We start from the raw sequence: 25813 nt of genomic DNA on the forward strand, positions 1-25813 counted from the left end.
CGGGGTGCTGGGATGCCGGGGCTGGCAGCCAGTGACCAGGCGCCCCCAGGCCACAGTGGCACACGGCCTGGGTCTCTGGCAAGATGAGGGTGGGGTGGCAGTGCCCCGGGTGAGACCAGAGTTTGGACAGGGTCTGGAATTGCAGTCTGGTCTCCCCACACGGTTGGATGGTCGCCCCAGGGGAAGGCTGGGTGAAGGCTGGGTGCTGGCCTGAGTCTGCAGAGCTCCGGGCAGGGGTGGGGGGAGATACATATTTCCGCTTGTGAGGGCCAACCAAGAAACAAAACCAAAGCCATTACACCACAGCATAAATCTCCACTCTTCAGAAATTGACAAAATTGAAAATATAATCATAATAATCGAGGGCAATTTGGAGGTAATCACAGTCTGCAGCTAAGAAGCATAGAAACCTTTGGGGGGGCAGGAGGACACAGCATTTCACTAGTCGGATTCTCAGCATTTTCTATCATTGAATCAACTGAAGATGAACAGCTACAATTTTTCTTCTCCTTCTTCTCTTCCTCCTCCTCCGCCTCCTTCTTCTTGTCCTTTTTTATAGACAGAGAGGCAAAGAGAATGAGAGATATAGGCTGCAGCACCAAAGCTTCCTTCAATGCAGTGAACCTTCAGGCACCAGGCAAAGCAGCGCACTGTCCAAGTAAGCTCTTTCTCCAGCCCATCAAATCTATTCTCAACGGCAGGTGTGGATCAGAAGGCTTCACCCCCCCCCCAGTTCTTCCTGGGGTGTATCCCCCAACTAAGATGAGCAGCCTGGGTCTAAGCACAGACCTCCCTGCCCTCCCTTCCCTACACTGCCCACCAGTGCTGACAACCAGTGACTGTGGGAGGCCAGTCCTCTTCTGGGCCTGTTTCTTCATCTAGATCTTGGGGAGCTTGGACAAGATCACCCCTACACTTCCCTGGAAATGCCTGTCTCAGGACCCTCCTCTTGAGTTGGCAGCCTCACACAGACCTTATGTCCTTGTGCCCAGTGACAGATGGGGAAACTGAAGCTCAGAGAGGTCAAATAGGTGACTCAAGCCACACAGCAGTTGGGGGCCGGGGCCAAAACAGCCTGGAGCCTAAGCCATGTCCTTCAGCATCCCATCTCAGTGCACAGCACCCTGCCTCAAAGACGAGGGGTTCCTCACAATCGAGGCAAAGAGGCACACCTACTGTGGTCAGGATGGGCAGTCCTCAGGACCAGGGCTTCACCCGCTAAACCACGAGCAGGTGCCCAGGACTGGTGTGTACTAGGCCTTCCGAGAACCAAGCATCCAGTCCTCCCTGCACACTGTAGGACAGAGCGCAGACTCGCTCCCCTGCATTGCCCCAGACCCCAACTTGAACTGCCCTTCCCTCCATGCGTCCAGGCAAGGCCTTACCCACCCTGAGCTGCTCCAGAGATGAGGGACTTTTCTGGAACTACATGCCCTATCCAAAGCCCTCAGGGCAAACCCCAGCCTGCAGTATTTTGTTCCAAGTTTGCTCTTGCTCTTTCTGTCCTCCCCTTGCAGTGCTTTCTTTCACGTCATCCACATCTTCATTCCTTCAGGCATGCTGGAAAATCCTGGTTCATTCTAGTCTTGTCCTTTGTTTTAAAGACTAGTTTAGTGTGATCTGAGAGATGGTGCAGTAGATAAAACACTGGACTCTCAAGCATGAGGTCCTGAGTTTGATCCCCAGCAGCACATGTACCAGAGTGATGTCTGAGTTTTTCTCTCTCTCTCCTCCTATCTTTCTCATTAATAAATGAATAAAATATTTAAAAACATGTACAAACTATTGTATTTACTGTTGAATGTAAAACATTAATTCGCCAATAAAGAAATTAAATTAATAATAATAATAATAAAGACTAGCTTATTCATTAGTTTCTAAGAGAGAGCCAGACCATCACTCTGGCTCATGCAATTCCAGGAGATTAAACTCTGGAGCCCCGTGCTTTATCCACTGTACCATCTCCTAAAATGCACTGGTCTTGGGATTTTTATTTTATTTTTTTTAATTTTATTTGCAAGGATAGAGAAATTGAGGGACAAAGGGAGAGAGAGAGAGGGAGGGAAGGAAAGAGAGAGAGCCCTGCAGCTCTGCTTCCCCACTCAGGAAACCTCCCCCTGCAAGTTGGGACTGGGGGCTTGAACCTGAGTCCTTAAATATGGTGGTGTGTGCTCTCAACTGGGTGTGCCACCACCCAGCCCCTGGTCTTGGGTTTTATTGCCACTGGGGTTACTGCTGGGGCTCTACCCCACCCAGTACTGTGGGCCTCTAAACTGTGCCTGGCCCCTCAGAGCTGGGGTGCCTGCCTTCCCAACACAGGCCATGCCATGACTCCTCCACAAAGCCCTGACCTCTAAACTAGGGTCATAACTCCTCCCTGGGCCTGGAGGGCTCCCCATCTTGCGAGTGCACCCCTAGCTCCAGACAGTTCCGAGCCTCCACCTCTTGGCCTCCACACACTGCAGAGCCTGTCTCCATGCTGACCAGTTAGGGCTGCCCTCCCCAAAGAGACCGGACACGTTAGAGTAACAGTCACCCAGGTGCAGGAGAGCTGGGCTCAGGAGACCCTAGAGGTGAGTTTGCTTTCCTTGCTCTATCCCAGGCATATTTCAGGACTGAGAACGCCCTCTAGGAACTGGAGCCCCCACCTGCCAGCCTAGCCTGGGGATTCTGGGAAGGTTAAAGGAAGGAAACACAACTTACAACTCCCCACCAATTACCCCAACACTTCATCTTCTTCCCCTACCCCCTCACCTTTCCGCCTGCTCACTGCTGCCTACCCCCTATGCCTCCCAGAGGGTCAAGCAACCATCACTCACTGGCTCCCCAGCTTCTGACCCTGCCTCCTACACAGCAGGGAGAGGGCCCCTGGGGTGCAGAGAGAATCTACAGTCCCTTGTTTTTCTTCCCTCCTGCTTTTACTCCTTTCTCTCCTTCTACCTCCCTACTGTGACCTTCCCCCGAACTCTACACATGCCCCAGGCCCTTTGCACTGGCTGCTTCCTGCAATCCTCCCACAACCTGACCATCCCAGAGGCACTTCCACCCTCTTAGGCCGTTTCACCTCACCTTTATCTCCCACTGGCTACATATCAGATGTCAATTTTTGGTTCTCAGTTCCCCAGTTTGACCCACCATCTACTGCTCTCCACTCGCAGCAGCTGAGGCCTTTAGACTCCCTGCGTGTGCTTCTCTGTCCTCCCTACCATCTCAATATGATAGAATTTCCTTTAAATGTAATATGCAGACTCCCCATTATTAATGTAAATATTATTTCCCGCTCAGCTAGGAGTTAATAGTTGCCTCATCTTTTCATTTGCTTAGGTTTGCTTTAAAAAAAAAAAAGTCTCTGTTTTCTTGGACTCTTTCCACAGGCTCCTACAGCTCTGTACAGTCCTCACCATGCAGTGCCGACTGGGACTCGGCTAGTGATTCCTTGTTTTCTGGAAGATTCTTGTGCTGCACCTTCAGGCCTAGCTGTCCTTGATGCCTAGGCACTGCCTGAGAAACTGGCCACCGTCTTCTAGAGCATCCTCCTGGGCACCCGCCTGTTTTAGAACCCATTTCCTGAGGTCCTTGAATGCTCCCTTAGTGGCTTGCCCCCTTGCCTCCTGAGAAGGGACACACATTTGAAAACAGTGACTGGCTTTCACACCTGCCCACAGCCTGGCTGGGCCAGAGACCCAGGCTGCAAATGAGTGAGTGAGGTAGGCTGAGTAGTACCCCTCCACGTCACAGCTCCTGCCCTTGCTAATAACCAAAATATATAAAGAGCTTGCCAAACTACTCAACCACAAGAAAACAAATAACCCCATCCAAAAATGGGGAGAAGACATGAACAGAATATTCACCACAGAAGAGATCCAAAAGGCCGAGAAACATATGAAAAGAGGCTCCAAGTCATTGATTTTCAGAGAAATGCAAATAAAACAATAATGAGATACCACTTCACTCCTATGAGAATGTCATACATCAGAAAAGGTAACAGCAGCAAATGCTGGAGAGGGTGTGGGGTCAAAGAAACCCTCCTGCACTGGTGGGAATGTCAGTTGGTCCATCCTCTGTGGAGAACAGTCTGGAGAACTCTCAAAAGGCTAGAAATGGACCTACCCTATGATCCTGCAATTCCTCTCCTGGGGATATATCCTAAGGAACCCAACACACCCATCCAAAAAGATTTGTTTATACCCATGTTCATAGCAGCACAATTTGTAATAGCCAAAACCTGGAAGCAGCCCAGGTGTCCAAAAACAGATGAGTGGCTGAGCAAGTTGTGGTGTATATACATAATGGAATACTACTCAGCTATTAAAAAGAGTGACTTCACTGTTTTCAGCCAATCTTGGATAGAGCTTGAAGAAATATTAAGTAAAATAAGTCAGTAACAGAAAGATGAATATGGGATGATCTTACTCTCAGGCAGAAGTTGAAAAACATGATGAGAAGAGAAAACAGGAAGTCGAACCTGGACTGGAGTTGGTGTATTGCACCAAAATAAAAGACTCTGGGGTGGGTGGTGGGGTAGAGTGCAGGTGGTGAAACAGGATGGCAGAGGACCTAGTGGGGGTCGTATTGTTGTATGGAAAACTGAGAAATGTTATGCATGTACAAACTATTGTATTTACTGTTGCCTGGAAAACATTAATCCCCCAAGAAAGATATATACGAAAATGGCCACTAGGAGCAGTGGTTTCATCATGCAGACACTGAACCCCAGCGATAACTCTGGTGGAAAAAAAAAAAGAAAGAAAGAAAGAAAGAAAGAGAGAGAGAGAGAAATTCCATGCCAGAGCACAGGGCTTGCTAAGGAGTGACTGTCTGGACAGCTGGACCTGGTATCAAGGACACACAGGTGTCAGCATCTGTAAGATCCTTCTGGGGAGGTAAAGCCTTGTCTGCCATTTCCTGTCTAGGGTAAGATGTCTTAAGGAGTCAGGGAAGGGAGCTAGTGCCACCCTGTAAGGCACTTAGCCCACTTCTTCTGGTGCCTGCGTTCATATCTCATTGGCCTAAAACAAGTCATGTGACCAAGGTCAGCAGCAACAGCATCAGTGGAATGGGGAAGTACATGCCACCCCCTGGCAATCAGGGTGAAGGGTGTGATTATCTGTGATGTAACCAAAGGAGCCACATCCCCGGAAGTCAGCCTGGGGCCTCACTCACCACCCTGGGGGCCAGGGGTCTCTGGCTACATTTTTCTGGTCCAGGATTAGAGTTCAAGAAGGCTGGCTGAAGCTTAAGCAAGCCTCCCAACACCCCAGCCCTGATTTCAAACTCCTGCCTCCCCACCTGTAGTATCTGCCCCCCCCAACCCCCATTTCCCAGTCTCCCCAGGGTCTTGTGAGGCCAGCTGATTTGCATCTTCTGCCTTTTACCTCCTACATTGAGACGCCACCCAGCTCTGCTACATCAGTCTCCACGCCACCCCCCCCCCAACCCCCCGCTCTCTGCTCTCCTGTCAGTGGTTTGGGACCACAGGCTTTCTCTGAAGATGAGAGCCTGTGTTTCTGTTTCCTGTTCTCATGTTGTGGCTGCTTTTCAGCAAAGAGGTGGCAGGAACATCTGCCCTGGCCACCATGTACTGGGGCTTCCTCTTTCCCATGTTGGAAGTATGTGGTGGACGCAGTGGTGTGGCAGGTGTTGATGTGCACGGCTCTCACTCTCCTGCTGACAGCTGAGCCCCTGTGGGATGGAGGGGGATCTCTCCCCTCCTTGCACAGCTAGGCGGGGTGCAGTGGTTGATGTATGGGAACTAAACTGAACTGAACTTGAGATTATACAGACGGCTTTCATCTTTCTTGTGACCTTCTGAAGCCATCTAGAACTTTCTTTGACCCCCTCTGCCTTCCCAGATGATACTTTTCCCTGCCTCTCAGATCCCATATGGTGTGAATGGAGGCAGGTATTCTCAAAGGGGACAATTTCTGTGGGGCTAAAGGATGGGGGCAGTAAAATAAGCAGGGAGCAAAGGCAAGAGGCCAAAGGCAAGGACCAGGGAGATAGCACATTGGTTCTTCAAAAGACTTTCATGCTTGAAGCTCCAATGTCCCAGCCTCAATTCCCAGCACCACTAGAATCCAGAGTTGATCAGTGCTCTGGTTCAATGTGTGTGTGTGGGGGGGGGGGAGTGTGGAGGATGAGAGGTCAGAGGCAGACAGCAGGGACTACTGCACCCCAAAAGTTGTTGCTTGAGTTTCCCATTTCATCACCTCCCATGATGTGGGGAATTGGGAAGAATGCTTGTTGTGGCTTTGGTCACCTGGGGGCGCCACTGAGTTGGTACCGCTAGAGTGACTCACATGATGGGTGCCTTGTCAGGGCTGGCTAGAAGGCTGGGCTCAGCCAGGTCATTCCCCCGACCAAAGTTCACTCTTTAAGCCAGAGAGATAGTTCACCAGGTAGGGCATATAACTTGCCATACCTGCAACCCAGGTTGAAGCCCTGGCACCAGAAGTTCTAAGGTGTCTCTCCTTTCCATCCCTCTATCTGAAAGGGAGCGGGGGATGGCCCAGGAGTCCCCAACACCAATAAATAAGTAGAAAAAATAATGTCCACTCCATCTAATGACTTACTTATACAGCCAGAAACCTGCTCATCCAGCAACTACCATGTGCCAGGCACTTGCTAGGGTCATGGTGAGGTGCCAGGCACAGGGACCTTGCCCCTGGATCCCCTCTGACTTGGCAGTGTCCCCACCAGATCCTGAGCTGCTAAGAGCAGGTCCACCCTTGGCTGATTGGGCCACAATATCAGCAGCTCTGCACTCAGTGGTTCGATGACTGTATGAAGCTGTGGTCACAGAAGCAGTTTTGGAGGCGATGGGACTAGTTAAGGCACCTGAGAGACACAGTGATGTCTGTAAATGAAAAATGTCCCTTAAGCTTCCTGGTGGGGGTGGGGGGTGCAGGCAGACAGACCAGTAGGAAGGTCACCGGCTGGATCTGAGGGAGAAACACAAGGCCCTCAGCAGGGAGTGGCATCCAGAAAAGGGCACCAGAGCTGAGCTTTCCATGCCTGGCGACCAGAGAATAGTAAGCTGACAGGATGGAAGAAGTTGGGAGACCTCCCCCCCACACACACACACACAGACAGGCCTCTGTTTTGGCAGAAGCAACAGTGGAAAAGCAGGTTCTGGAGTTAAAAGTCTACAGTCAATTTGTCCCAGCCAACAGGAGCTTCCATTGCCCATCAGAGAGTAACATCATTCCCAGGCCAGGTGGGATGCTCTTGTGCCCTGATGCCTGACCCAGGTCTGGCATGGTGGGGGCAGGGAGTGCTGGAAGAGGTCCCTGTCCAATGAGTGAGTACCTGCACTTTGCTGGGTCCTGCCCACAACTGTCAGCTCTTTCTGTTTCAAAACAGGCACCCTGTCAGCTTCCCACAAGATGGCTCTCTCTTTCCTTTCGAAAGTGTCTCCAGACCTTGGCTAATCTGCAGGGTAGATGGGAGGGACTGGCCCTGTGCCAGTGCTTGCTGGGCACCAGGAGATGATGAGACAAGCAGGGCCAGGTGTCCTGAGACCTCAGTTGCACGTGCTGTCGGCTAGCTGTGGAGGAAAGCCCAGTCGACTACGGTGACGACAACAAATAGTTAATTTTCATTTTAGTTCCATAACCTGCCAGTCACTGACACTGGTTCTGCTGTGGACCATGATTACCAAGGATCATGCTCTCACCCCACCCCATCTTTCTGCCCCTCCATTCTCAGCGTGTTAACTTGCATCTTCATGTTTGTGGCTTCAAGTTCATAAGATGACTCCTACTGCTCCAGCCACCTCATCACAGGGCAAAGGGAGGTATCCACCGGGGCTCATTCTTTATGGAAAAGAAAAACCCAAAACCTCTGACAGAAGCCACTCTCCAAGTGACCTGTACTTACATCTTGTTAGCCAGACCGTGTTACTGGAACCACAGCTGAGAAAATAAGCTTTTTATGTTTTGTTTTGTTTTTTCTGTGACTAGACATGTTGCTTCTCTGCACAGAGATGATTTTCTTTTTTATATAAGGCTGAAGGGAGTGGAGGCAAAAGCAGAAAAGTCAAATGTCTGACTTGGTGAGCTGAGTTCTAACTTCATTGGCCACCTGGACTCTCCTCTGCAACGCAGAGCTACTACCGCCTGCAGCAGAAGGGGGCCAGGAGGGGGCATACCTGACAGAGAGCACACATCACCATGCATAAGGACCCAGGTCAAGCCCCTGGTCCCCATCTGCAGGAGGGATGCTTCATGTGAGGTACAGCAGTGCTGCAGGTGTCTCTTTCTTTCTCCCTCTCTATCTCCCCCCTCCTCCCCCCTCTCTGTCTCTATCAAAAATAAAAAAAAATGACTTCCAGGACTGGTGGATTCGTCATGCTGGCACCAAGCACCAGTGATAATCCCAGTGGCGATTTAAAACAGAAGAAGTGGGCTGGTAGAGCGACTGTGGCAACACATGCTCAGTGAGAACACAGATGGGAAAGTTACTAGCTGACGGTGTATTACTGGCACAGCACTGGCAGTCCAGAGGGTGAGACAGATGGAAGAGGACCCAGTCCCCACCCCTGGCAGTTTGGGAGGTAACAGGTGTGGAGGACATGGGTCCGGGGAGGGGGACCAGATCAGCCTGTGCAAAGGGCGCTGGTAAAAGAAGCATGACTCTGGCTGTGAGAAAGTGACCATTCCCTGTGACAGTAGAGTCCCAGGGGAGAGAGGTAGGTGGGTGTGGTGATGTTCGTGGGCCACCAGGGGAAGTCCCTAATTTATCCTGGGGCCCCTTGAAAGAGGGGCCAGGGGCCAGGTGGTGGCACACCTGGTAGAGTGCTCATGTTACTAAGTTCAAGCCCCTAGACCCTACCTGCAGAGGAGAGGAAAGTTTCATGACCAGTGCTGCAGGTGTCTCTCTTTCTCCCCCTCTCTGTCTCCCCTTCCCTCTCAATTTCTCTCTGTCCTGTCAAGTAAAAATAAATAATTAGAAAATCTGGGGGGGGAAAAGGGCAGAAAGAGGCTGCCCTTGGACTGACTGAGAAGAAAGAGTTGGGGGGGCAGGGGATTGGTTGTGGAGCACTGACATACATGGAGCTGCCCCTCCCCGTGTTGTCCCAGGCATGTGTCTGCTTTATATCTGCACTTATTTTTCAGAGTAGTCACTGTCAAAACACAGCAGCCCTGTCTGAGCAGAAATGAAGAAAGGCCTCAGGGAATTCCCCTCTGCACTCAACCCCTTTCAGAGGCAGAGTTCTGGGAGACCAGGGAGCCAGAGACCATACCCCTAAACTTTAGGACTCAGTGGGTATAGCCAGGGATTCTGGAAGAGCAGTAAGTGGGGCCTATCAGTTCCCATCATTGGCTAGGAACTCGGGGGCTTCATTGTTACTGAAGGCAGGACCCTGGACTTGGACTTTTTTTATTTTAATCTCCTTCTGGATGCTGTTTTTTATTCTAGCCTCACTAGCATGCCAGTCTCCTGCTGGGCCCTGGAGTCCAAAACAACCCCAGGCACAGAGGAGGTCTCAGTGTCAACCTGCGAGGTGAGTGATGTTGTGGAGGTGGAGGTGGCCTGACACTAACACCAAGGGAAGCCCGGCAACCACAAACTGGCAAATGCTTGGGTGAGACGGACCCCATTCCAGATATGTCCTAAATCTCTCTAGCTGTCTTATCTCTTTTAAAGAACAAATCCTGCGCTTGGTGCCTACTAGCTCTGGCACTGTTCCCTCACTAGGCTGGGACACTTCCCTTTGGCCTCCAGGAGCAGTGGCTGGCAGTTTCTGGATGCCTGACACCCAAATTCCAGCGAGACTCTTGAGCCTTCTTTGGAGAACTAGACCTCCAGGCACCAGGCCAACTTCAAGTCTGGCTCTGGTGAGGCTTGTGGTCCAGGCCTGGCCAATCAGAGCTCAGCATCCTCCTGGCACTATGATTGGTGGAAGGGGGTCCCAAGATCTAAACTGCTCCAATCAGAGTAATCTCTAATTAAAGACTTTGCTTGGGCAGACACTTGCTTTTATGTTGTTGAATTTGAAAGGACAAAGCTCCAAAAGTCACTTGTGTGAGAAAAACAAGACAGTGGTGGGCAGAGCAAAGAGAGTCAAGAAAATCAGCCCTATGACATCCCTGGAGCCCCCTTGATCAGATTGCACGTGAAGATGTGATGTTTCCAAACCTGAAACAATACTTTTATTTTCTGCTTAAGCAGGTTGTTTGGGTTTTCTATTTGGAATAGCAGAAGTCCTGACTGGCAGGGTCTGAAAGTTGTAAGACTCTCATAGGTGAATGTAGCTCAGAGGACAGAAGACACGAGACCTGGCAGAAATCAGAGACACCCAGTTTTCATTACCTGGGAGTATGTTCACAGAGGTCGGCAGAAGATTATTTGTTTTCTGTTGTCCCCCAAAGAAGCCAATGCCTGAGGTGCTCAACTTTCAGCCAGAGAACTTTCAGACAAGCAGAGCCACCAGTGTTGGAGTAGACAGTCACAGGAGGGAGTTGGGGACTCCTCCTTGAGGTGGATGAGAGAGGCCAGCAACCACTGTCTGGTCTAGTTTCTAGAAGGCATTCCAGAGTCAGGTGGAGCTGGAGCAGCCAGGGAAGATGCTGCCAGATATAGGCTGGCACTGACTTCAGTACCATGAAGGGGGCTTACTGGGCTCCGTGGTTTGCCTCACCCCCAGACAGGCAAGAGCGTGGGGGAATGGGACACAGTGCCTGCAAATCCACGGCCTCCAGCACAGTGAAGTTGAGCAACCAAGGTCTGTAGCCATCTGCTAAGAAACACCGTGGGGAGGGGACAGCGTGGCTAGCCGGGGTACCAATGGGCTTTGGGTGGGGGCCCTGGAAGGTCTGAACCATCTGGTTGGCAGGATGGGGTGCTTCCTGAAAGGCAGATGTGTAGGACAGGGATAAGCAGGCACCCCACCAGCTCTCTGCTACCCCTGCTGCCCAGCTCTTGCTCCAGGCTGCCCCCTACCCCAGGTCCCTGCAGGCTGCCTTTGCCCATCCTTCCCTCCTCTGCCCTCGGCAGCCCTGCTCAGCCTACCCCACCTACACTCATGTTTCACCCAAGCATCAGTCTCCCTGGCTCCCTTGGGGACCTCCCACTCCTTGTCCTCCTCTCCCCTCCTACAGGGATAGTGACAGTCACTCCTGGGTGCAGATGACCCGGTGCTGGCCGATACCTGGGACCCTCCTCCTGGGAGCTGAGCTCCACTGACCTGGACAGGTTCAGCAAAGAGGGAAACTGAGGCCCCTTTGAAAGTCCCTCTCCTTCCCTGGCCTGAGTGCTACCTCCAGGCTAAGCAGAAGTCATGACCCATCAGAGCCACGTGGGGGCAGAGGACTTACTCCTAGAGGATGCTGCAGGGGCGCTTCTGCGGCCGTGCGGGCTGTGGGCACAGGACAGCCCGGATGGCCTCATCAAAGACAGTCTTCAGGCCACGCTGGGTGAGGGCAGAGCACTCCAGGTATTTCACTGAGTCTAGAAAGGCAGCAAAGGAGCATAGGCCTGACTTGGGGGGAGTGACAGAGGGGTGTCTGGCCAAAACCCCTCCCAAGCCATGAAAGTCAGACTGCAGGTCCCCAGCTCAGGCTCCAACCCCAGGTGCCACCTGGGCTGTGTTGCTCAGAGTAGACTATGTCACCTCTCTGTGCCTCAGTTTCTCCATGGGGTTGGGGGGACCTGAAACAGAAAGTGAATTTGCAAGCAGAGGCTAGACTGAAGAGCATGTGACTGATTTTCTTGCCCACATCTGTGAAGGGTGGCGGAGGAAGAACTCTTGATACTTGTGAGAAGAAAGGGGCTCAAGCTACAGGGACCAAGTCTCAGGGGCTTTAGTCTTTTCTAGAATTAGTCACATGCAGGCCACATGCAGGTGGTGGTGCATCTGGTTGAGCGCACATGTTACAGTGTGCAAGGACCCAGGTTCAAGCCCCCATCCCCACCTGCAGAGGGAAGCTTCACAAGTGGTGAAGCAGGGATGTAGGTGTCTCTCTGTTTCTCTTCCTCTCTATCTCCCCCTTCCTCTCAATTTCTGGCTGTCTCTATCAAATAAAGGCAATAGACAAAAAAAACAAACAGAATTAGCCGTATGCCAGCCTTCATGCTCCCCTATGAGGCCCAGCCCCCATGGCCTACAAACTGCAATTCCCCTGATTGACAGGTGAAGATACAGGTGTCACATGCCAGATATTTCCCTGTCCAGGGCCAGTGGGGTCCCCCGCAAGAGGAGTGGGAGGTGGGGTGCTCCTCCTGTTCCTGAGAAGAGGACCCCTTCCCCCTCATAACCAGTCAGGACTGAGCCCAGAGCACAGAAAAACAGGCTGAGTCCTGCTCCGGAAGGAATGTTCCATGTCTTTCCAGAAGGAACCTGTGTGAGTTCCCTTGTCCACTACACCCCACAGTTTCCCTGAAGTGAGGAACCACAAGACAGCCACGTTGAAAGGACCTGGGACAAGTCCGGAAACAAAGGGGAAACATCAGCACCCCCTGGAGCCTCTATACCAGGGGAAGGAGTGGCTGAGCTCTCCACTTCAGGGCAGGAGGAGTCCAGGGTCTCAGGAGGGGCAGCTCACAGAAGCCCGGGGTGAAGGAGAGGGAAAAAAGGACAAGAAAGCTGAGGCTCAGAGAGGTTGTCACTTGTCAGGTCACAGGTGGATGTCCCCTTCCACATGGGAGCATGTGCAGTGGGTGATCCTGGGGTCTGATCTCTGAACCCTCTGTGCCTAGAAGGGTGTGACTGGCCTGGAGCCAGGTAGCCATCTGTCTTCCATCCTCTGGCTCCTCTGGACTTGTGGCATCTTGAACAAGGGCCCTGAGTTGGGGTGGGGAGCAGGGTGGGGCTTTGGCTCTGCCTTGGTCACTATCGACTTTGGTGACCACGTGTCGTGTGATAAAAGCATGTTGACATGAGGAAGGGCGGCCAAGATACCCTTGACTGGGCTTCAGAGTGCCAGGCAGCCCGGGTTTGAATCTAGGGTGTGCTGGGTAGTTTCCAGCCAAGTGGGCTCCTTGAGCCTTACTTCCCTCCTCTGAAAACTGGGTGTGACATCGTTCCCCTCAGAGCCGTTGTGAGTACAAAGAGGGGGTGCTCCCATATATACCCCCTCCAATTACTAGTGGGGACCATGGTTCACCTAACACATCACCCCATGCCAGGGAAGACTCCGGGTCATGAGAGTAGTGACCATGCTCTTCATGAGCCCCACAGGAGCCTAGTCCTCCTCCTCGACTTGAGCTGGTCTGAGGCCCTGCCTAGGCCCATCCCACCTGGGGTTGGTGCAAGAAGGGACTGACAGGAGGCCAAGCAGGACCTCCAGGTAGCTCCTTTTAGAAGGGCCCTGGGGACTGCACTGCACAGACTGGCTTGTGCAGATGAGGGGGCTGAAGCCAGAGATAGGGTGCCCTGGACCAAGCCCCACAGTCAGTGCAGGAACAGGACCAATCATGGGGCCTAGTTGCCTCCTCCTTGTCCCAAAGCAACTTCTTTAGAGGAGGATACAAGGGTGAAGGCTGGAGAGCCCTCCCCACCCCAGGGGTCTAGTTGACCAAAAAGACCCTAAGGCAAGAGGGAGGACTGTCTGATACTGAGAGGCTGAGTGCCCCCAGGCCCCAGGGAAAGGCAGCCATGTTGCTGGCCGGCACAGGAAAGGGAGGTGGTGGCTGCGGTTTCTCTTCCTGTGAAGAGGTGTGAGTCAGGGCCCTCCCACTTCCGGGGGAAGAAAGAGGGCCAGGGCTACGCATGGGGTGTGTGGAGGCCAAGCTAATGGGGCTGAGCCCCAGGCCTGCAGTGCTCCTGGGCAGGGCTGGGTGCTGGACGGCTGGCTCAGGGTTCAGTATGACTGGACCCCATTGTGCTCCCAGATTCTTGGGCAGGTGACCAGCAACAGCCACACTGTCAGCCATCAGCTGTCACCTCTCCAGCATAAGACACTCAACCTTATTCTGTCCCAAGTTCAAATCCTGTTTCTACCCATCTCCTAGCTCTATGACCTGGAGTAATCACATCACTTCTCAAGCCCCATGATCAGGACTCAGACTGAAAAGTAGGGTCAGAGAGGTGAAGAGAGGCAGAAGGGAAAGCATCACCCTCCCAACTCCAGGCAGGAGCACTTCCTCCAGGAAGCCTTCCCAGATAACCTAGTCTTGACTCTGGGCAGCTGGAGCACACACCCATCCACCCCTGCTTCTGTCTGCTCAAAATATACTGATGTCAATATCCCCTCAGGATCCCACGCCTACACCTGTGTTTGGGAACTGCTTCTGGACTGCACGGGGATGAGTTCACCGAACCTTCCTCTCCCCCCAGAACTATGGTTCCTGGAGGATTTCACATGGACACAGAGAGGCTCAGTGACAGGCTTAAAATCACACAGCTGGCACGTGACGCAGCCAGGCTTTGAACCGCAGGACTTGACCCTGGAACCCTGTGTGCAACAGCCACTAAGCTGAGTTGCCCGCCGTGCACTCAGCCCCGCCCCTTGCTTCACACCCAGGCCCGTACCAATCTCCTTGGCCAGCGCCAGGCCCTGCGGGTAAGTGATGGGTGCCAGCTTCTTCTCCTTTAGCTTCTCAATGGTGTCCTTGTCATCACGCAGGTCCAGCTTGGTGCCCACCAGGATGATGGGTGTGCTGGGGCAGTGGTGCCGCACCTCAGGGAACCACTGGGCAGATGGGCGAGCAGTGGTGAGGTCGTGGGGAAGGAGAGAGAGGGGTGTACGCGACAGGGGACCCCAGGTTCTGAGACGATTGGGGGTGGGGCATGAGGGCATGAGAAGCAGAGACGTGAGAGTGTACTGGGTACAGGGTACCAGGTTCCAGACAAAGGGAATCGAGTTGTGAGGTTGTGGGCTACAGAGGGGACAGAGCATAGGTAACAACACAACTAGCCTCTCAGAGACACCCCCCACACCAGGCCATCCAGCTGGGCACTGGGGGTCCTGTCTGTCTGTCCTGCTGAGCCCCATGACAAACTGGGAATTGCCCCTACCTTCCCCCACCTGGGGCACCTACTGTCTCCCCCAGCCTCCCCCCTCTCTCTGCAGCTCACCTTGGCTCGGACGTTCTCATAGGAGGCTGGACTGACGAGGGAGAAGCAGATGAGGAAGACATCCTGAGGGCAGAGCAGACAGGTATCCAGGTGAGGCCGAGCCAACCTGGGGCTGCCCAAGAGACGTACCCCACCCCCTCCCAGGGTGGGAGGAACCTGGGCCCGAGGAACAGAGGAGGCTCCAGCCTTCCTGCCCCACCAGGCTGTTCCAGGTCACCAAGAGCGTCACACCCATTCTGCGTGCTGCCTCTATCCACACGTGGGCAGTGAGGAGCAAAGGCAACAGGTCCCCCAGCCTGACTCCACAGTCCCTTCTCTGCAGAAACCTAGTGCTCTCCAGCAGCCCCCCCACCCCTGCCCCTTCACCCCAAGCAGAGGGCAGGGGCAGCACACCGTCTGTGGGTAGGACAGTGGCCGCAGGCGGTCATAGTCCTCCTGCCCAGCTGTGTCCCACAGGCCCAGGTTCACTGGCTTGCTGTCCACCATCACGTTGGCTGAGTAGTTGTCAAACCTGTGAGAAAGAAACGCTGAGGGTTAGCCTTGAACCCCAGCACCTGAATCAGAGAAGAGCTGCCAGGGGCCAAGTCACACAGCCCCACCAGCCCTATCCCCAGCCCCAGAGGGCTGGCCTGCCACCCCCTGCACAACTGGGCCTGGCAACCATGACTTTATGCGGCCTTGGTGAGCTGACTATACCGCTTCCCTGCTCAACTCAGAACCGGGCTTCCTGTCAACTGTCTGCAGGAAGCACTGGTGGGCACCAAGATGTGTAGAGCTGGGCACCTGGCTGGGGCAGAGATTGGTCCTCTGGGTCCCTCACCCTGCCTGGCTCCTGCCTGTTCTAGGGAGTGAAACTCAGGGCAGTGGCCGCAGATGGCAGCTCCTGGTGCTCTATGGTCTCGGTGTGAAGACCGGCCCTGGGCACTGAAGTTCAGCACAAGCTGCCTCCTAAGGTGCCTACAGGGCTTCAGTTCCTGCACTACCTTAAGCCAGAGCTGAGCAGTGCTCCGGTGAAAGAAAACTGAAAATTAAACAAACAAAAACCCTGGAAACACAGCTGTCTTGTTGGTGCTGAGATAATGAGGGACCCCCAGAAAAGTTAAATGATTCTCCTCGCTCTCTGGGGGCTCAGGATCCTGGGAAAGAACAGATATAGTCACTAGATGGAGAGAGAGAGAGAGAGAGAGAGAGAGAGAGGAGACAGGCGGTAGCACAGCGGTGGGTTAAGCGCACGTGGCCAGTTAAGCACACATGGCGTGAAGTGCAAGGACCCACGTAAGGATCCTGGTTCAAGCCCCCGGCTCCCCACCTGCAGGGGAGTCTCTTCCCAAGTGGTGAAGCAGGTCTGCAGGTGTCTGTCTTTCTCTCTCCCTCTCTGTCTTCCCCTCTTCTCTCCATTTCTCTCTGTCCTATCCAATAACGACGACAACAATAATAACAACAACAATAAAACAACAAGGGCAACAAAGGGGAATAAATAACAAATAAATAAATAAATATTAAAAGAGAGAGAGAGATGGAGAGACAAAGACCCCTTCAGGCTAGACCCGGAGGGTTTCCTGGAGGAGACGATGCAGGTGCTAGGCGTGGAGGTCTCAGACACACAGACATGGGAGGAAAAGCAGTGCAGGCGGAAGCAACAGCCTGAGAAAAGGCCCTGGGTGGAGCTGCCCAGGGAGCTTTGGGTGGGGCCACTGAGATCTGGGGAGGGAAAGGCAAGCGACTCCACTACTCCTCCTCTTCCACATCCACCACTAGGGCTGGCCCCTGGGCTTCCAAATGGTGCTGATCTTTCATGGCCCTGGTCCCACTTGACTCTGCACCCCCACTTCAGCTGCCCAGCCCAGCTCCCTCCTACTCAGCTCACCCTCCCCTCCACTGCCCAGGGCTAACAGCCCCTGGCCACACTCCACCCATCACCCAGCCCAGCACCCAGCCAGTGCCTGAAATGAAACACCAGATGACACAAGCCCCCCTACCCCCCCACCAGCTCCCCGTCCTGTCACTCACACAGTGGGGATGTACTCTCCAGGGAAGGCATTGGTGGTATAGCTGATAAGCAGACAGGTCTTGCCCACGGCTCTGAAAGACAGGAAGTTTGGGGAGTCAGTGTCACAGCCCTGCCTGGCACAGGGAGGGGGATGTGGCATTCCCAGGCACCTGCTGTCCAACCTCAGGGAGGACCAGAGTGTGGGGGGGGGGCGGAATGCAGCCACCCACCTGCCCACCTGAGAGCCCTGAGTACAGAGTCCTTCAATCTGACAGCCCTGGACACATGGAGACTGGGGTTCACATGTTTGAGGCTGAACTAGAAACCTGGGTGGTCTGTGTGATGCTGGGACTGTACCTCCTACTGTGGACTACTCCCTGCCCCAGTTTCTATTCCATTTATGAGAGACAGAGAAAGAGAGAGAAAGGGGGGGAGGACGGAGAGGGAGAGGAAGAGGGAGAGGGAGAGGGAGAGAGAGAGAGACACTGAGACTAAAGCACTGCTCCACCATGAAGCTCCACTAGTCTTGGCACTCTGCTGTGGTGCTAGGGGTCAAACTCAGGGCCATACACGTGGAAGGCATGTGCTCTACCCACTGAGCCACCTGTATGGCCCCCTAGAACCTGTACTTTAAACAAGCTTTTCCAAGGGACATTGATGAGGCACCAAGTGCTCAGGGTGGGGAGTGTGCATTCAGAAACAGGTGAGAGATCTGAATGGAAGCTTCTCCAAGCGAGACAAAGGCCATCAGGCTCCTGAGCAGGTGCCCATGTCTCCTGTTATGAAGGGCACACAAAGCAAAGCCACAGTCAGGTGGCCTCACTCCTGGGAGTGCGGCTGCTCTCCAGACTGGAGATAATCGCGTTGGCAAGAAGGAAGCCTGATAGTCGTGCACCATGTGTATGGGGCGGAGGGGGGTGCCAGCTGGTGGGGTCCCTATGGAAAACAGCGTTTTCAAATATAAAAACTTAAAGTTGTATCACTGGGCAATGGAACACTCAGCCGAACACACGTTTCTCTGCAAGGACCTGGGTTTGAGCCTCCAGACCCCTCCTGCAGGGCAGAAGCTTTATGAGTGGTGTCTATCATTCTCTCTCCCTCTCTATCTCCCCTTCCCTCTCAATCTCTCCATATCCTATCAATGAAAAGGGAAGAGAGGGAGAGAGGGAGAAAGAGAGAGAGAGAGAGAGAGAGAGAGAGAGAAATTGCCACTAGGAGTGGTGGTTTTGCCATGTAGGCACCAAGTCCCAGGAATAACCCTACTGGGGAAAAAATAAAACTCCATCTGATTCAGTTATTTTCCCTCACCTCTGAATATTTACCTGAAGAATACAAAAACACGAATTCAAAAGATACATGAACTCTATGTCTAACCGAGCATTGTCCACAATGTCCGGGAGTTGGAAACAACCAAACTACTTGCCTATGAAAAAGCAGTGGGTAAAGATGTGGCCAGAGAGGTGGATCCTCAAGCAGGAGATCCCTAGCTTTCTCCCTGATATCATGTGCACCAGACTGATGATCTGGCTCGCCCGCTCTCTCTCTCTCTCTCTCTCTCTCTCTCTCTCGCTCTCTCTCTCTCTCATAGATAACAAATTTGAAGGAGGAGTAGGAGGAAGAGGAGGGAGGAGGTGGCAGATACACTCTATGGAATATGATACACTTCTAATAAATGAGATCTTGTCATCCAAAGCGAGTGAGATAAGTCAAACTGAGGAAGACAAATGCCACATGATGTCCCTCATATGTCCATGATAGCTAAACAAAGAAAAGCACAAACAAGCTCCTGAAGGATAAGAGCAAAACGCTAGTTACAAGAAAGGGTCAGTTGGATGGTGGCGGCAGGGGATGACTTTTAGTGGCAAATGGGTGTCACATTAGCAGATGCTGCTCTAGAATGTCGCCACCTGGAGCCTGTGTCATGCTATGAACCAGTGTGACTCCAATCAAAAAGGATCTTTGCTTGGCAAAAGGCTCCAGGTCAACACAATAGCTCACCTGGGTAGTGCACTGCTTTGCCACACAGATGACTCAGGTTCAAGCCCAGCTTCCGCTACACTGGAGGAAGCTTTGAGGTTTTGGTCTCTCACTCTCTCTGTCTCTGTGTCTCTGTCACTGGCTCTCTCTATCTGAAAAAAAAAATCAGCCCAGAGCAGTGAAGTCCCAGTAACCCCACAACAATGGCAGAGCCTTAGGGAGACCCTAGGTTGGCAGCAGGACCTCCTAGGGTGACTGTCCTGGGCTCCAGACCCTAGCTCTGAGCCCTACTGCTGGCACAGCTGTGGACAAGTCCCTTCATCTGATTCTGCCTCAGTTTCCCTGTCGTGAAAACAGGAACAGGTGCCATCTCCTAAGAGGACGCTAACAAGTAGATTAGACAAAACTCAGCAAGGAACCGGGCCTGGAGCCAGCTGGAGTGTAGTAGTAGCTGCTAGGTGGGGCTTGGGGGGCTCCCATCCCTGTCCTTCTACTCCCACCCTCAGTCACAGAGCATGGAGATTCAGTTGGAGAAGCTGCATCCAGTCAAATCCCAGGAGGCCCTGGTTCATTAGCCGGCCTCTCTGGGCCTTGATTCTCCTGCCTGTAGAATGGGCTTCGTGCCAGGGCTGAGTCCATGGTGCCCTGCACTCTCCACACTCTGCTGCCCGGCAGAGGGGTTGCAGAATGTGCCGGGGAAAGCAGAGAGGCCAGAGGGGCAGCCCTGGGCCTTCCCCCATTTGTAGGGTTTTGTCATTTCCTGCCCCCAGAAGGCTAGGCACCCTCTCCTCCCTAGCCAGCCACCAAGGTAACCTCAAGTACCGGGAACATTGCCCTGGGCTTCCGCTGGCCCCTCCTCAGGTCAGACACAAAGCAGAAGTAACGGGCAGCCATGGGGCAGATAACGGGCAGCTGCTGTGCATCAGAATCAGCTGAGCCTGGCCTGACAAGCTGCCCTCCCCCTCCCCAGACCCCGCAGCATCCCCCAGAGGAGTCGTCCGTGTCCGGGAGCCACAGACTGCACCTCTGTCAAGTGCTGAGGGCACAGCAGCCTGTTCTGCTGGAGTGTGAGGTGTGCCTGGAGCACCCACAGAGCCCTAGAATGAGCCCAGGGCCCTACCTCTAGGCAGTTGCTGGCAGCTGCTGAGGTGAGGGCATGACCCAGTTATTGGACAGATGGGGAAACTGAGGCCCAGGAGCAGGCTGATGCCCAAGGAGACCCTTCAACCCTGCCTGCCCTACTTGAACCCACGTTCGGCTGCCCACCCCCCTTCCTCCTTCCTAACTCTGACTCTTCTCACCCGTACCCCTGCCCTGCCCACATCCTCCCCAACGAAGTTGAAGAAGGGAGAGGTGGGTTTTGATTGTTTTGTTTTGCCAGAGTTTATTGAGCACAAATTATCTGCAGGACTGTCATTTGAGAGTTTCAAGGGCTCCCCATCTTCTCAGGAGACCAGGACTTACTCAGCGTCATGCAAGAACACCCAGTCAGCCAGAGTTCAGATTCGTGGCTCCCCAGCCCCATCCCGCATCTAAAGAGCAGAAGATGGAGGCCCCACAGGACACCCGGCTGGCCCAAGATCGAGGTGCAGGAGAGGCACACCCACCAGCAGTGTGGACCCTCCACCTGGCCAGAGCAAGTGACTCTGTCCTCAGCCCACCCAGGGGCTCCCCCTGGACCTGGGAAAAGGAGGCAGCACCTCCTCCTCCCATCCTCCCATCCTCCCCCATGTCTACAGGATGAGGGGCTTCCTCTGGGACCCCAGGATAGGAGCAGCTCTGGGCCACCCTGAAGGGCCCTTGAGGAGGTTCTGAGGTACCTACCCATCTCCCACCACCACACACTTGATGGCCTGCATCGCGTCGGACCGACTACTGAGGCTCTAAGGGCAGGAGGCTGTGTAGGTCCTGGGAGGCACCAGTAGAGCGAGCAGCAGGGGCCAGGGCAGGAGGCAGGAGGAAGCGGAAGGGGAACTTACTGAGCTGCTGCCTCCAACGCTGTTTGCAGAAGGCGGAGCATGTGGCCTGGCAGTACAGCTGAGCTGGATGGGGGCGTTCAGGTGTGGGGCTGTGCCCTGGCCTCCCCACTGGTGCTCAGACCTGGGGCCCCAAAGAGACACTGAGCACCCTCTGGGCTGGGGGCTCTTTCCTGCCCTTGGGGGAGGCTCAGAGCTGTTCACCATGTTCTGCAGGTGTTCAAGACTTGATGTCCTCCTCACCCTTGGTAGCCAGCACTCAGTGAGCACCTGCTATGTGCAGGTGTGGTTGCGGGGTGGGGGCTGCTGAATCCAGGATGCAAGAGGTGAAGCCAACCCCATGGGGAAGAGATGGCCTCATCACTGGGTCTATGAGAGAGGCAGCAAGTGATGGGGCCATGGGGACCTACAGGGAGGGGACCTCAGGGTCCCACAGAGAGGAAGCTGGTCCTTTTAAGGTAGCCCTCAAGCCAATCCTTCCTTGGAAGAGGGCATGGGGAGAGGACAGTCCAGGGTGGGGGAGACTCAGCCCTCCAGGCAGTGCAGGCGTTCCTGACTGCAGTGCTGGGGGACTGGGCTGGGGCCCCTAATGGCAAAAGGGAACTAGAAGGGACCAGCCTAGAAGCCCATAGGACCAGCCACTGTGGCTCTGGAAAGCATGGTCCCCTCAGTGACACAGACACAGGGCTTCTGAGAAGATTGTCTGATCACCAGACTGGAATTAGACTGGACCAGGTGACCCTATGCTTTTCTGGTACCCCTCCTCCTGCCCTGTGGTGGGGATCCTGAGTTCTGCCCAGTGTGGGCAAGGCCAGGGCTCCCCCCAGCCATTGGTAGATCCGAGAGCAGAGCTGGTTCTCCCAGTGGCTCTCACCACTAAAAACACATTTCCAGCTCCAGATCCAAAGGACAGGGGAGGCCCACAGAGCCGCTAATCACTTGCAACACGCTAGAGACACTGCAGGGGCATGTGCCCTTCCCGCTTTTGGGGATCAGAGCCCGGGGTTCACAGTGGCACCCACAAGCTAACCTCCACTCACTCACACCGGCAGTGGCTATGTCTTCTGCAGAAATCAGCCTTTGTCTGGGTGATGTCACCTAGCAGAGCACACATGTTATTACCGGCACAAGGACATGGGTCCAGGAATTCAAGCAATGAAGCAGAGCTGCAGGTCTCTCTCTCTCTCTCTCTCTCTCTCTCTCTCTCCCTCTCTCTCTCTCCCCCCTCTTCCTCTCCCTCTCTCTCTCTCCTTTTCTATGAAAATAAAAAGAAAACAATAAATGGCCACAAGGAGTTGTTGTTTTCGCCAGGCTGGCTTCACGGGTGAGTAACAGACGACCAGAGACTCATGGTTGAGCTGTAGGCAGTATCTCTTTATTCATGCAGGACGCAGCACAATCTAAGACGAGCTAAGCTAAACTCAAGTACAGTACAACTCACAATGCTGTCTTTATATATACTTGCCAAGTAAGGTGGAAACAGGATGTGACATAGAGAGGGTGGAGAGAAAAGTGACTGGTGAAAATCAGAGTGTGACAAAGAGGGGGCAGATTAGGCGAGAATCCTATCACTGAACCACAAATGCCCTGGAGGGAGGGTGGAACTTGTTAACAGTGGTTATGTAAATAGAATGAAGTGGTTATGTAAATAGAATAGTGTTAAGCAGGGGGGATTTAAACCAAATGAAACAGAAGGGGTCTCATGCATACCAACAAGGAGTGGTGGAGTTGTCATGCAGACACCAAGCCCCAGTGATAATGCTAGCAGAAATAAAAAATGAAAAAGCAGTTTCTGGCATGGCCCACCGTGCCACTGAGCCCACCTCAGCCATTATAGAGATGGTTTTTGGCCATGGGGGCTGAGAGACCCAGTTCAGATCTAGAAAGCCAGCATCCCCCAGGCAGCTCTCCCCATCATAGGCCACCCCTGGACTTTGGTCTGAGAAGTCCAGTAGTACCCCGGACCCACATTCTTCCCCTCACTGCTCACAGCCTCTGGCTTCATCCCTGATTGTATCGAGGGTTAGAGGAAGGACAGTCGGGGGGAAATTGGCCGGCACAGGTCAGGCCTGAAGCTGACAGGGGTGCTCTGAGGCTGCGTGGTGACATCCCGGTACAGGGGAGCACAGGGGAATAGAGGTTGAAGGGATGTGCCAAGTTGCTTCTCTTATCTTTGCAACTTATCTGTGTTGCAGAATGATTTCAGAATAAAGTATTCCTGTTGAGAAAAGGAGAAAGGGAGGCAGGGCAGGGCGGTAGCTCAGCAGTACAGTGTCTGCCTTCCATGTATGAGGTCCTGGGTTCAATCCCAAACACCACATAGGAACAGAAAAGGGGAGCAGCTCCATGGATGGTAGAGCACTGGTTTGCTCTCTCACGATCCTATCTCTCACCTGTCAGCCTATCGTCAACCTATCACCTGTCAATCTATCTCCTGTCAATCATCTGTCAATCTAGTATCTATCAATTTATCACATATCTATCATCTTATCAACACATCATCTATCCATCTGTATATCTATCTAGCTATCATCTACCTAGCTATCATCTCTATCATCTATTAACCTGTCATCTATCTCTCTACCTACCTAATAACAAACAGACATTCAGGTCAGTGAGGTTACCCAGCTGTAGAGCACATGGCGTGATGCTGAGCTCCGCCCCCAGGACCATGTGATAGAAGAAAAGGAAGAACAGGAGCTGATTCTCATCTTTAGGGAGATACTTCCCATGAGCACAGCTAATAGTGCTGGGCTTCCTTCTCCATTCAAGCCCTAGGGCAGAGCTTCCAGTACAGTTAACAACCTGTCCAACTGTGCGTGCACCTGCCCTCCATCCCAAGAGAGCTGCCTCTCCAGGACCACCCAACCTACACACCTCCCCATTTTAGTAGGGCCATCTGATACCCCCCCTGTGTGACACACACAGTCACCCACCTCCAGGATGCCTGACATTGGGCCTGCTCCTTCAATGAGCAGAAAACATGGCGGTACGAAAAGCTGTCCCTGCAGAGCTAGTGACCTGTGCTGAGAGTGACCTGAGTGCCCTGACAGCACCTTCCTAGGATGCCCCCATCTGCAGACACCCTGGGGGTGGTGCGGCCATGTCAGGAGACAGAGAAACAAGGAGGAGATGGGGTAGGGTGGGGTGGGTGGGAGTGGGGGCATCCAGGTGGACTCTGGGCTGGGAGGGTGGGAGCAACCATTTAGTCTAGAGCTGCAGCTGCTATTATAAGCATTGCTTGCTGATGCCCCGCCCCCCCTAGAGATGAGGAAACTAAGGCATAGAGAGGCTCACCCACTCACCCGGGATCATGCTTGTAACCACTATCCTAGAAGTCTCCTTGTCCTGCACCTCCAGTTCCCAGGTGGGGAAACAGAGGCCCCAGACCATGTGACCAAGGCCACTGTATCATGTGACCATGCAATAGGCTGTCCCCTGCCTGTCACTGCACGGTGCCTTCCTGCCTTTATTGAGCACCATGTCTATACTGAGATTCACACACAGTGAAAGCTTCATACTCTCGCTGAAGCTCGAAGCTCCCCTTATTTTGACAGGCATCCAGGTCCCCTCACCCCAGGAGGCTTCCTCATACCCCTAGGCAGTGGGTCCCTCTTCCTCACACACAGAAGCTCAGGATAGCCTCCTGTCCTTATTAGGGGGAGTGTCTTCCCAGGGGTCCATGGAGATATCAGCATGTCGTATGTGGGCTCATGCACAGACTCCTTTCATTGGCTTTGGAGACTCGGCTGTGCTGTAGGGAGCACCCAGGCCTGTCCCCCTCCCAAGGAGCTGTGTTCCATCTTGCATGTGTCACCACTTACTTAGTCATTCAGCCCTGCCTCTTCTGACCACATTCTGCAGACATATGGAGTCACAGAGCCACAGGGCCTCTGAGCATGTGTGGAGACACCCTGGAGGTCACTGGGAGCCCGTGCTGCCTTTGCACCCCTGACACCCCCTGCTGGACCATGCCCGTGCCCAGCCGCTCATGTCCTTGGGAGACAACCTCCCCCACCTAGAACGCTGAGGGCTGTCAGCAAACCCTTCCTTGTCCACAGAGCCAACCAGCTCAGGTGGTGGCCACAGGAGTGTGGGTTCTCCTTGTGAATCAGCCACCCTCCTCACCCCCAGGCAGGAGGTGTGACCCTGCCCCAACAGTACCTGGGTAACCTTTCACCTGTGACTCTAGCTTAGTTACATTTTACTGCTGCTTCTACCTTCTACCACATGAATGTGTTTGTCCGACTTCCCAATGGGCACAGCTTGAAACAGGGCCCTACAAACTGTCCCATGGTGACTATTCTGGAAGGTTTCTCTAGCAGTGAGACTGCTATGAACCTCTGTCACCCCAACAGACGGTGGGAAATCCTCTTCTGGGGCCCTCAGTGTCACCCTCATTGACCTTAGAAGTCTGTATAATTTGCCGACCTTATGGGCATGCATTGTGTTGTCTCTGTGCCTCTGTCTTCTCTTCTCTCTTCCCTTCCCTTCCCTTCCCTTCCCTTCCCTCTCTCTCCATCTCTCTCTCTCCTCCCCCTTCCCTTCCCTCTCTCTCCATCTCTCTCTCTCCTCCCCCTTCCCTTCCCTCTCTCTCCATCTCTCTCTATCCTCCCCCTTCCCTTCTCTCTCTCTCCATATCTCTCTCTCCTCCCCCTTCCCTTCCCTCTCTCTCCATCTCTCTCTCCTCCCCCTTCCCTTCCCTCTCTCTCCATCTCTCTCTCTCCTCCCCCTTCCCTTCCCTCTCTCTCCATCTCTCTCTCTCCTCCCCATTCCCTTCTCTCTCTCTCCATCTCTCTCTCTCCTCCCCCTTCCCTTCCCTCTCTCTCCATCTCTCTCTCTCCTCCCCTT

At 53.6% G+C, this 25813-nt stretch overlaps 1 protein-coding gene across 2 annotated transcripts; it reads right to left on the reverse strand.

Annotated features, from left to right (window-relative positions):
* Positions 1–295: 295 nt before the first annotated feature.
* Positions 296–20965, reverse strand: RAC2 (Rac family small GTPase 2). 2 transcript variants are annotated; one of them, XM_060188917.1, is made up of 7 exons: positions 20811–20965; positions 17030–17101; positions 15413–15530; positions 15020–15082; positions 14474–14633; positions 11319–11451; positions 296–548 (listed from the first exon to the last, which is right to left on the reverse strand). In XM_060188917.1, the coding sequence occupies exons 1-6, from the start codon at positions 20843–20845 to the stop codon at positions 11321–11323; spliced, it is 579 nt and encodes a 192-aa protein (XP_060044900.1). In that variant the 5' UTR covers positions 20846–20965; the 3' UTR covers positions 296–548; positions 11319–11320. The 2 variants fall into 2 exon arrangements, with proteins under 2 accessions (XP_060044900.1, XP_007519409.1); XM_007519347.3 differs by lacking the exon at positions 296–548 and adding an exon at positions 10127–10850 and having other exon boundaries at positions 20811–20964.
* Positions 20966–25813: the final 4848 nt, after the last annotated feature.

The sequence above is a fragment of the Erinaceus europaeus genome, chromosome 4 (assembly GCF_950295315.1).
Source record: "Erinaceus europaeus chromosome 4, mEriEur2.1, whole genome shotgun sequence".
Taxonomy (NCBI): domain Eukaryota; kingdom Metazoa; phylum Chordata; class Mammalia; order Eulipotyphla; family Erinaceidae; genus Erinaceus; species Erinaceus europaeus.

What these genes read in the sequence shown, in the direction of transcription:
- RAC2 (XM_060188917.1), bottom strand. Translation starts at nt 20,845, where the DNA reads ATGCAGGCCATCAAGTGTGTGGTGGTGGGAGATGG. An exon ending in GGAGAGTACATCCCCACTGT is followed by an intron (nt 15,531 to 17,029) that starts GTGAGTGACAGG and finishes TCTTTCTCACAG; the next exon opens with GTTTGACAACTACTCAGCCA. An exon ending in ATGAGAACGTCCGAGCCAAG is followed by an intron (nt 14,634 to 15,019) that starts GTGAGCTGCAGA and finishes CCATCTGCCCAG; the next exon opens with TGGTTCCCTGAGGTGCGGCA.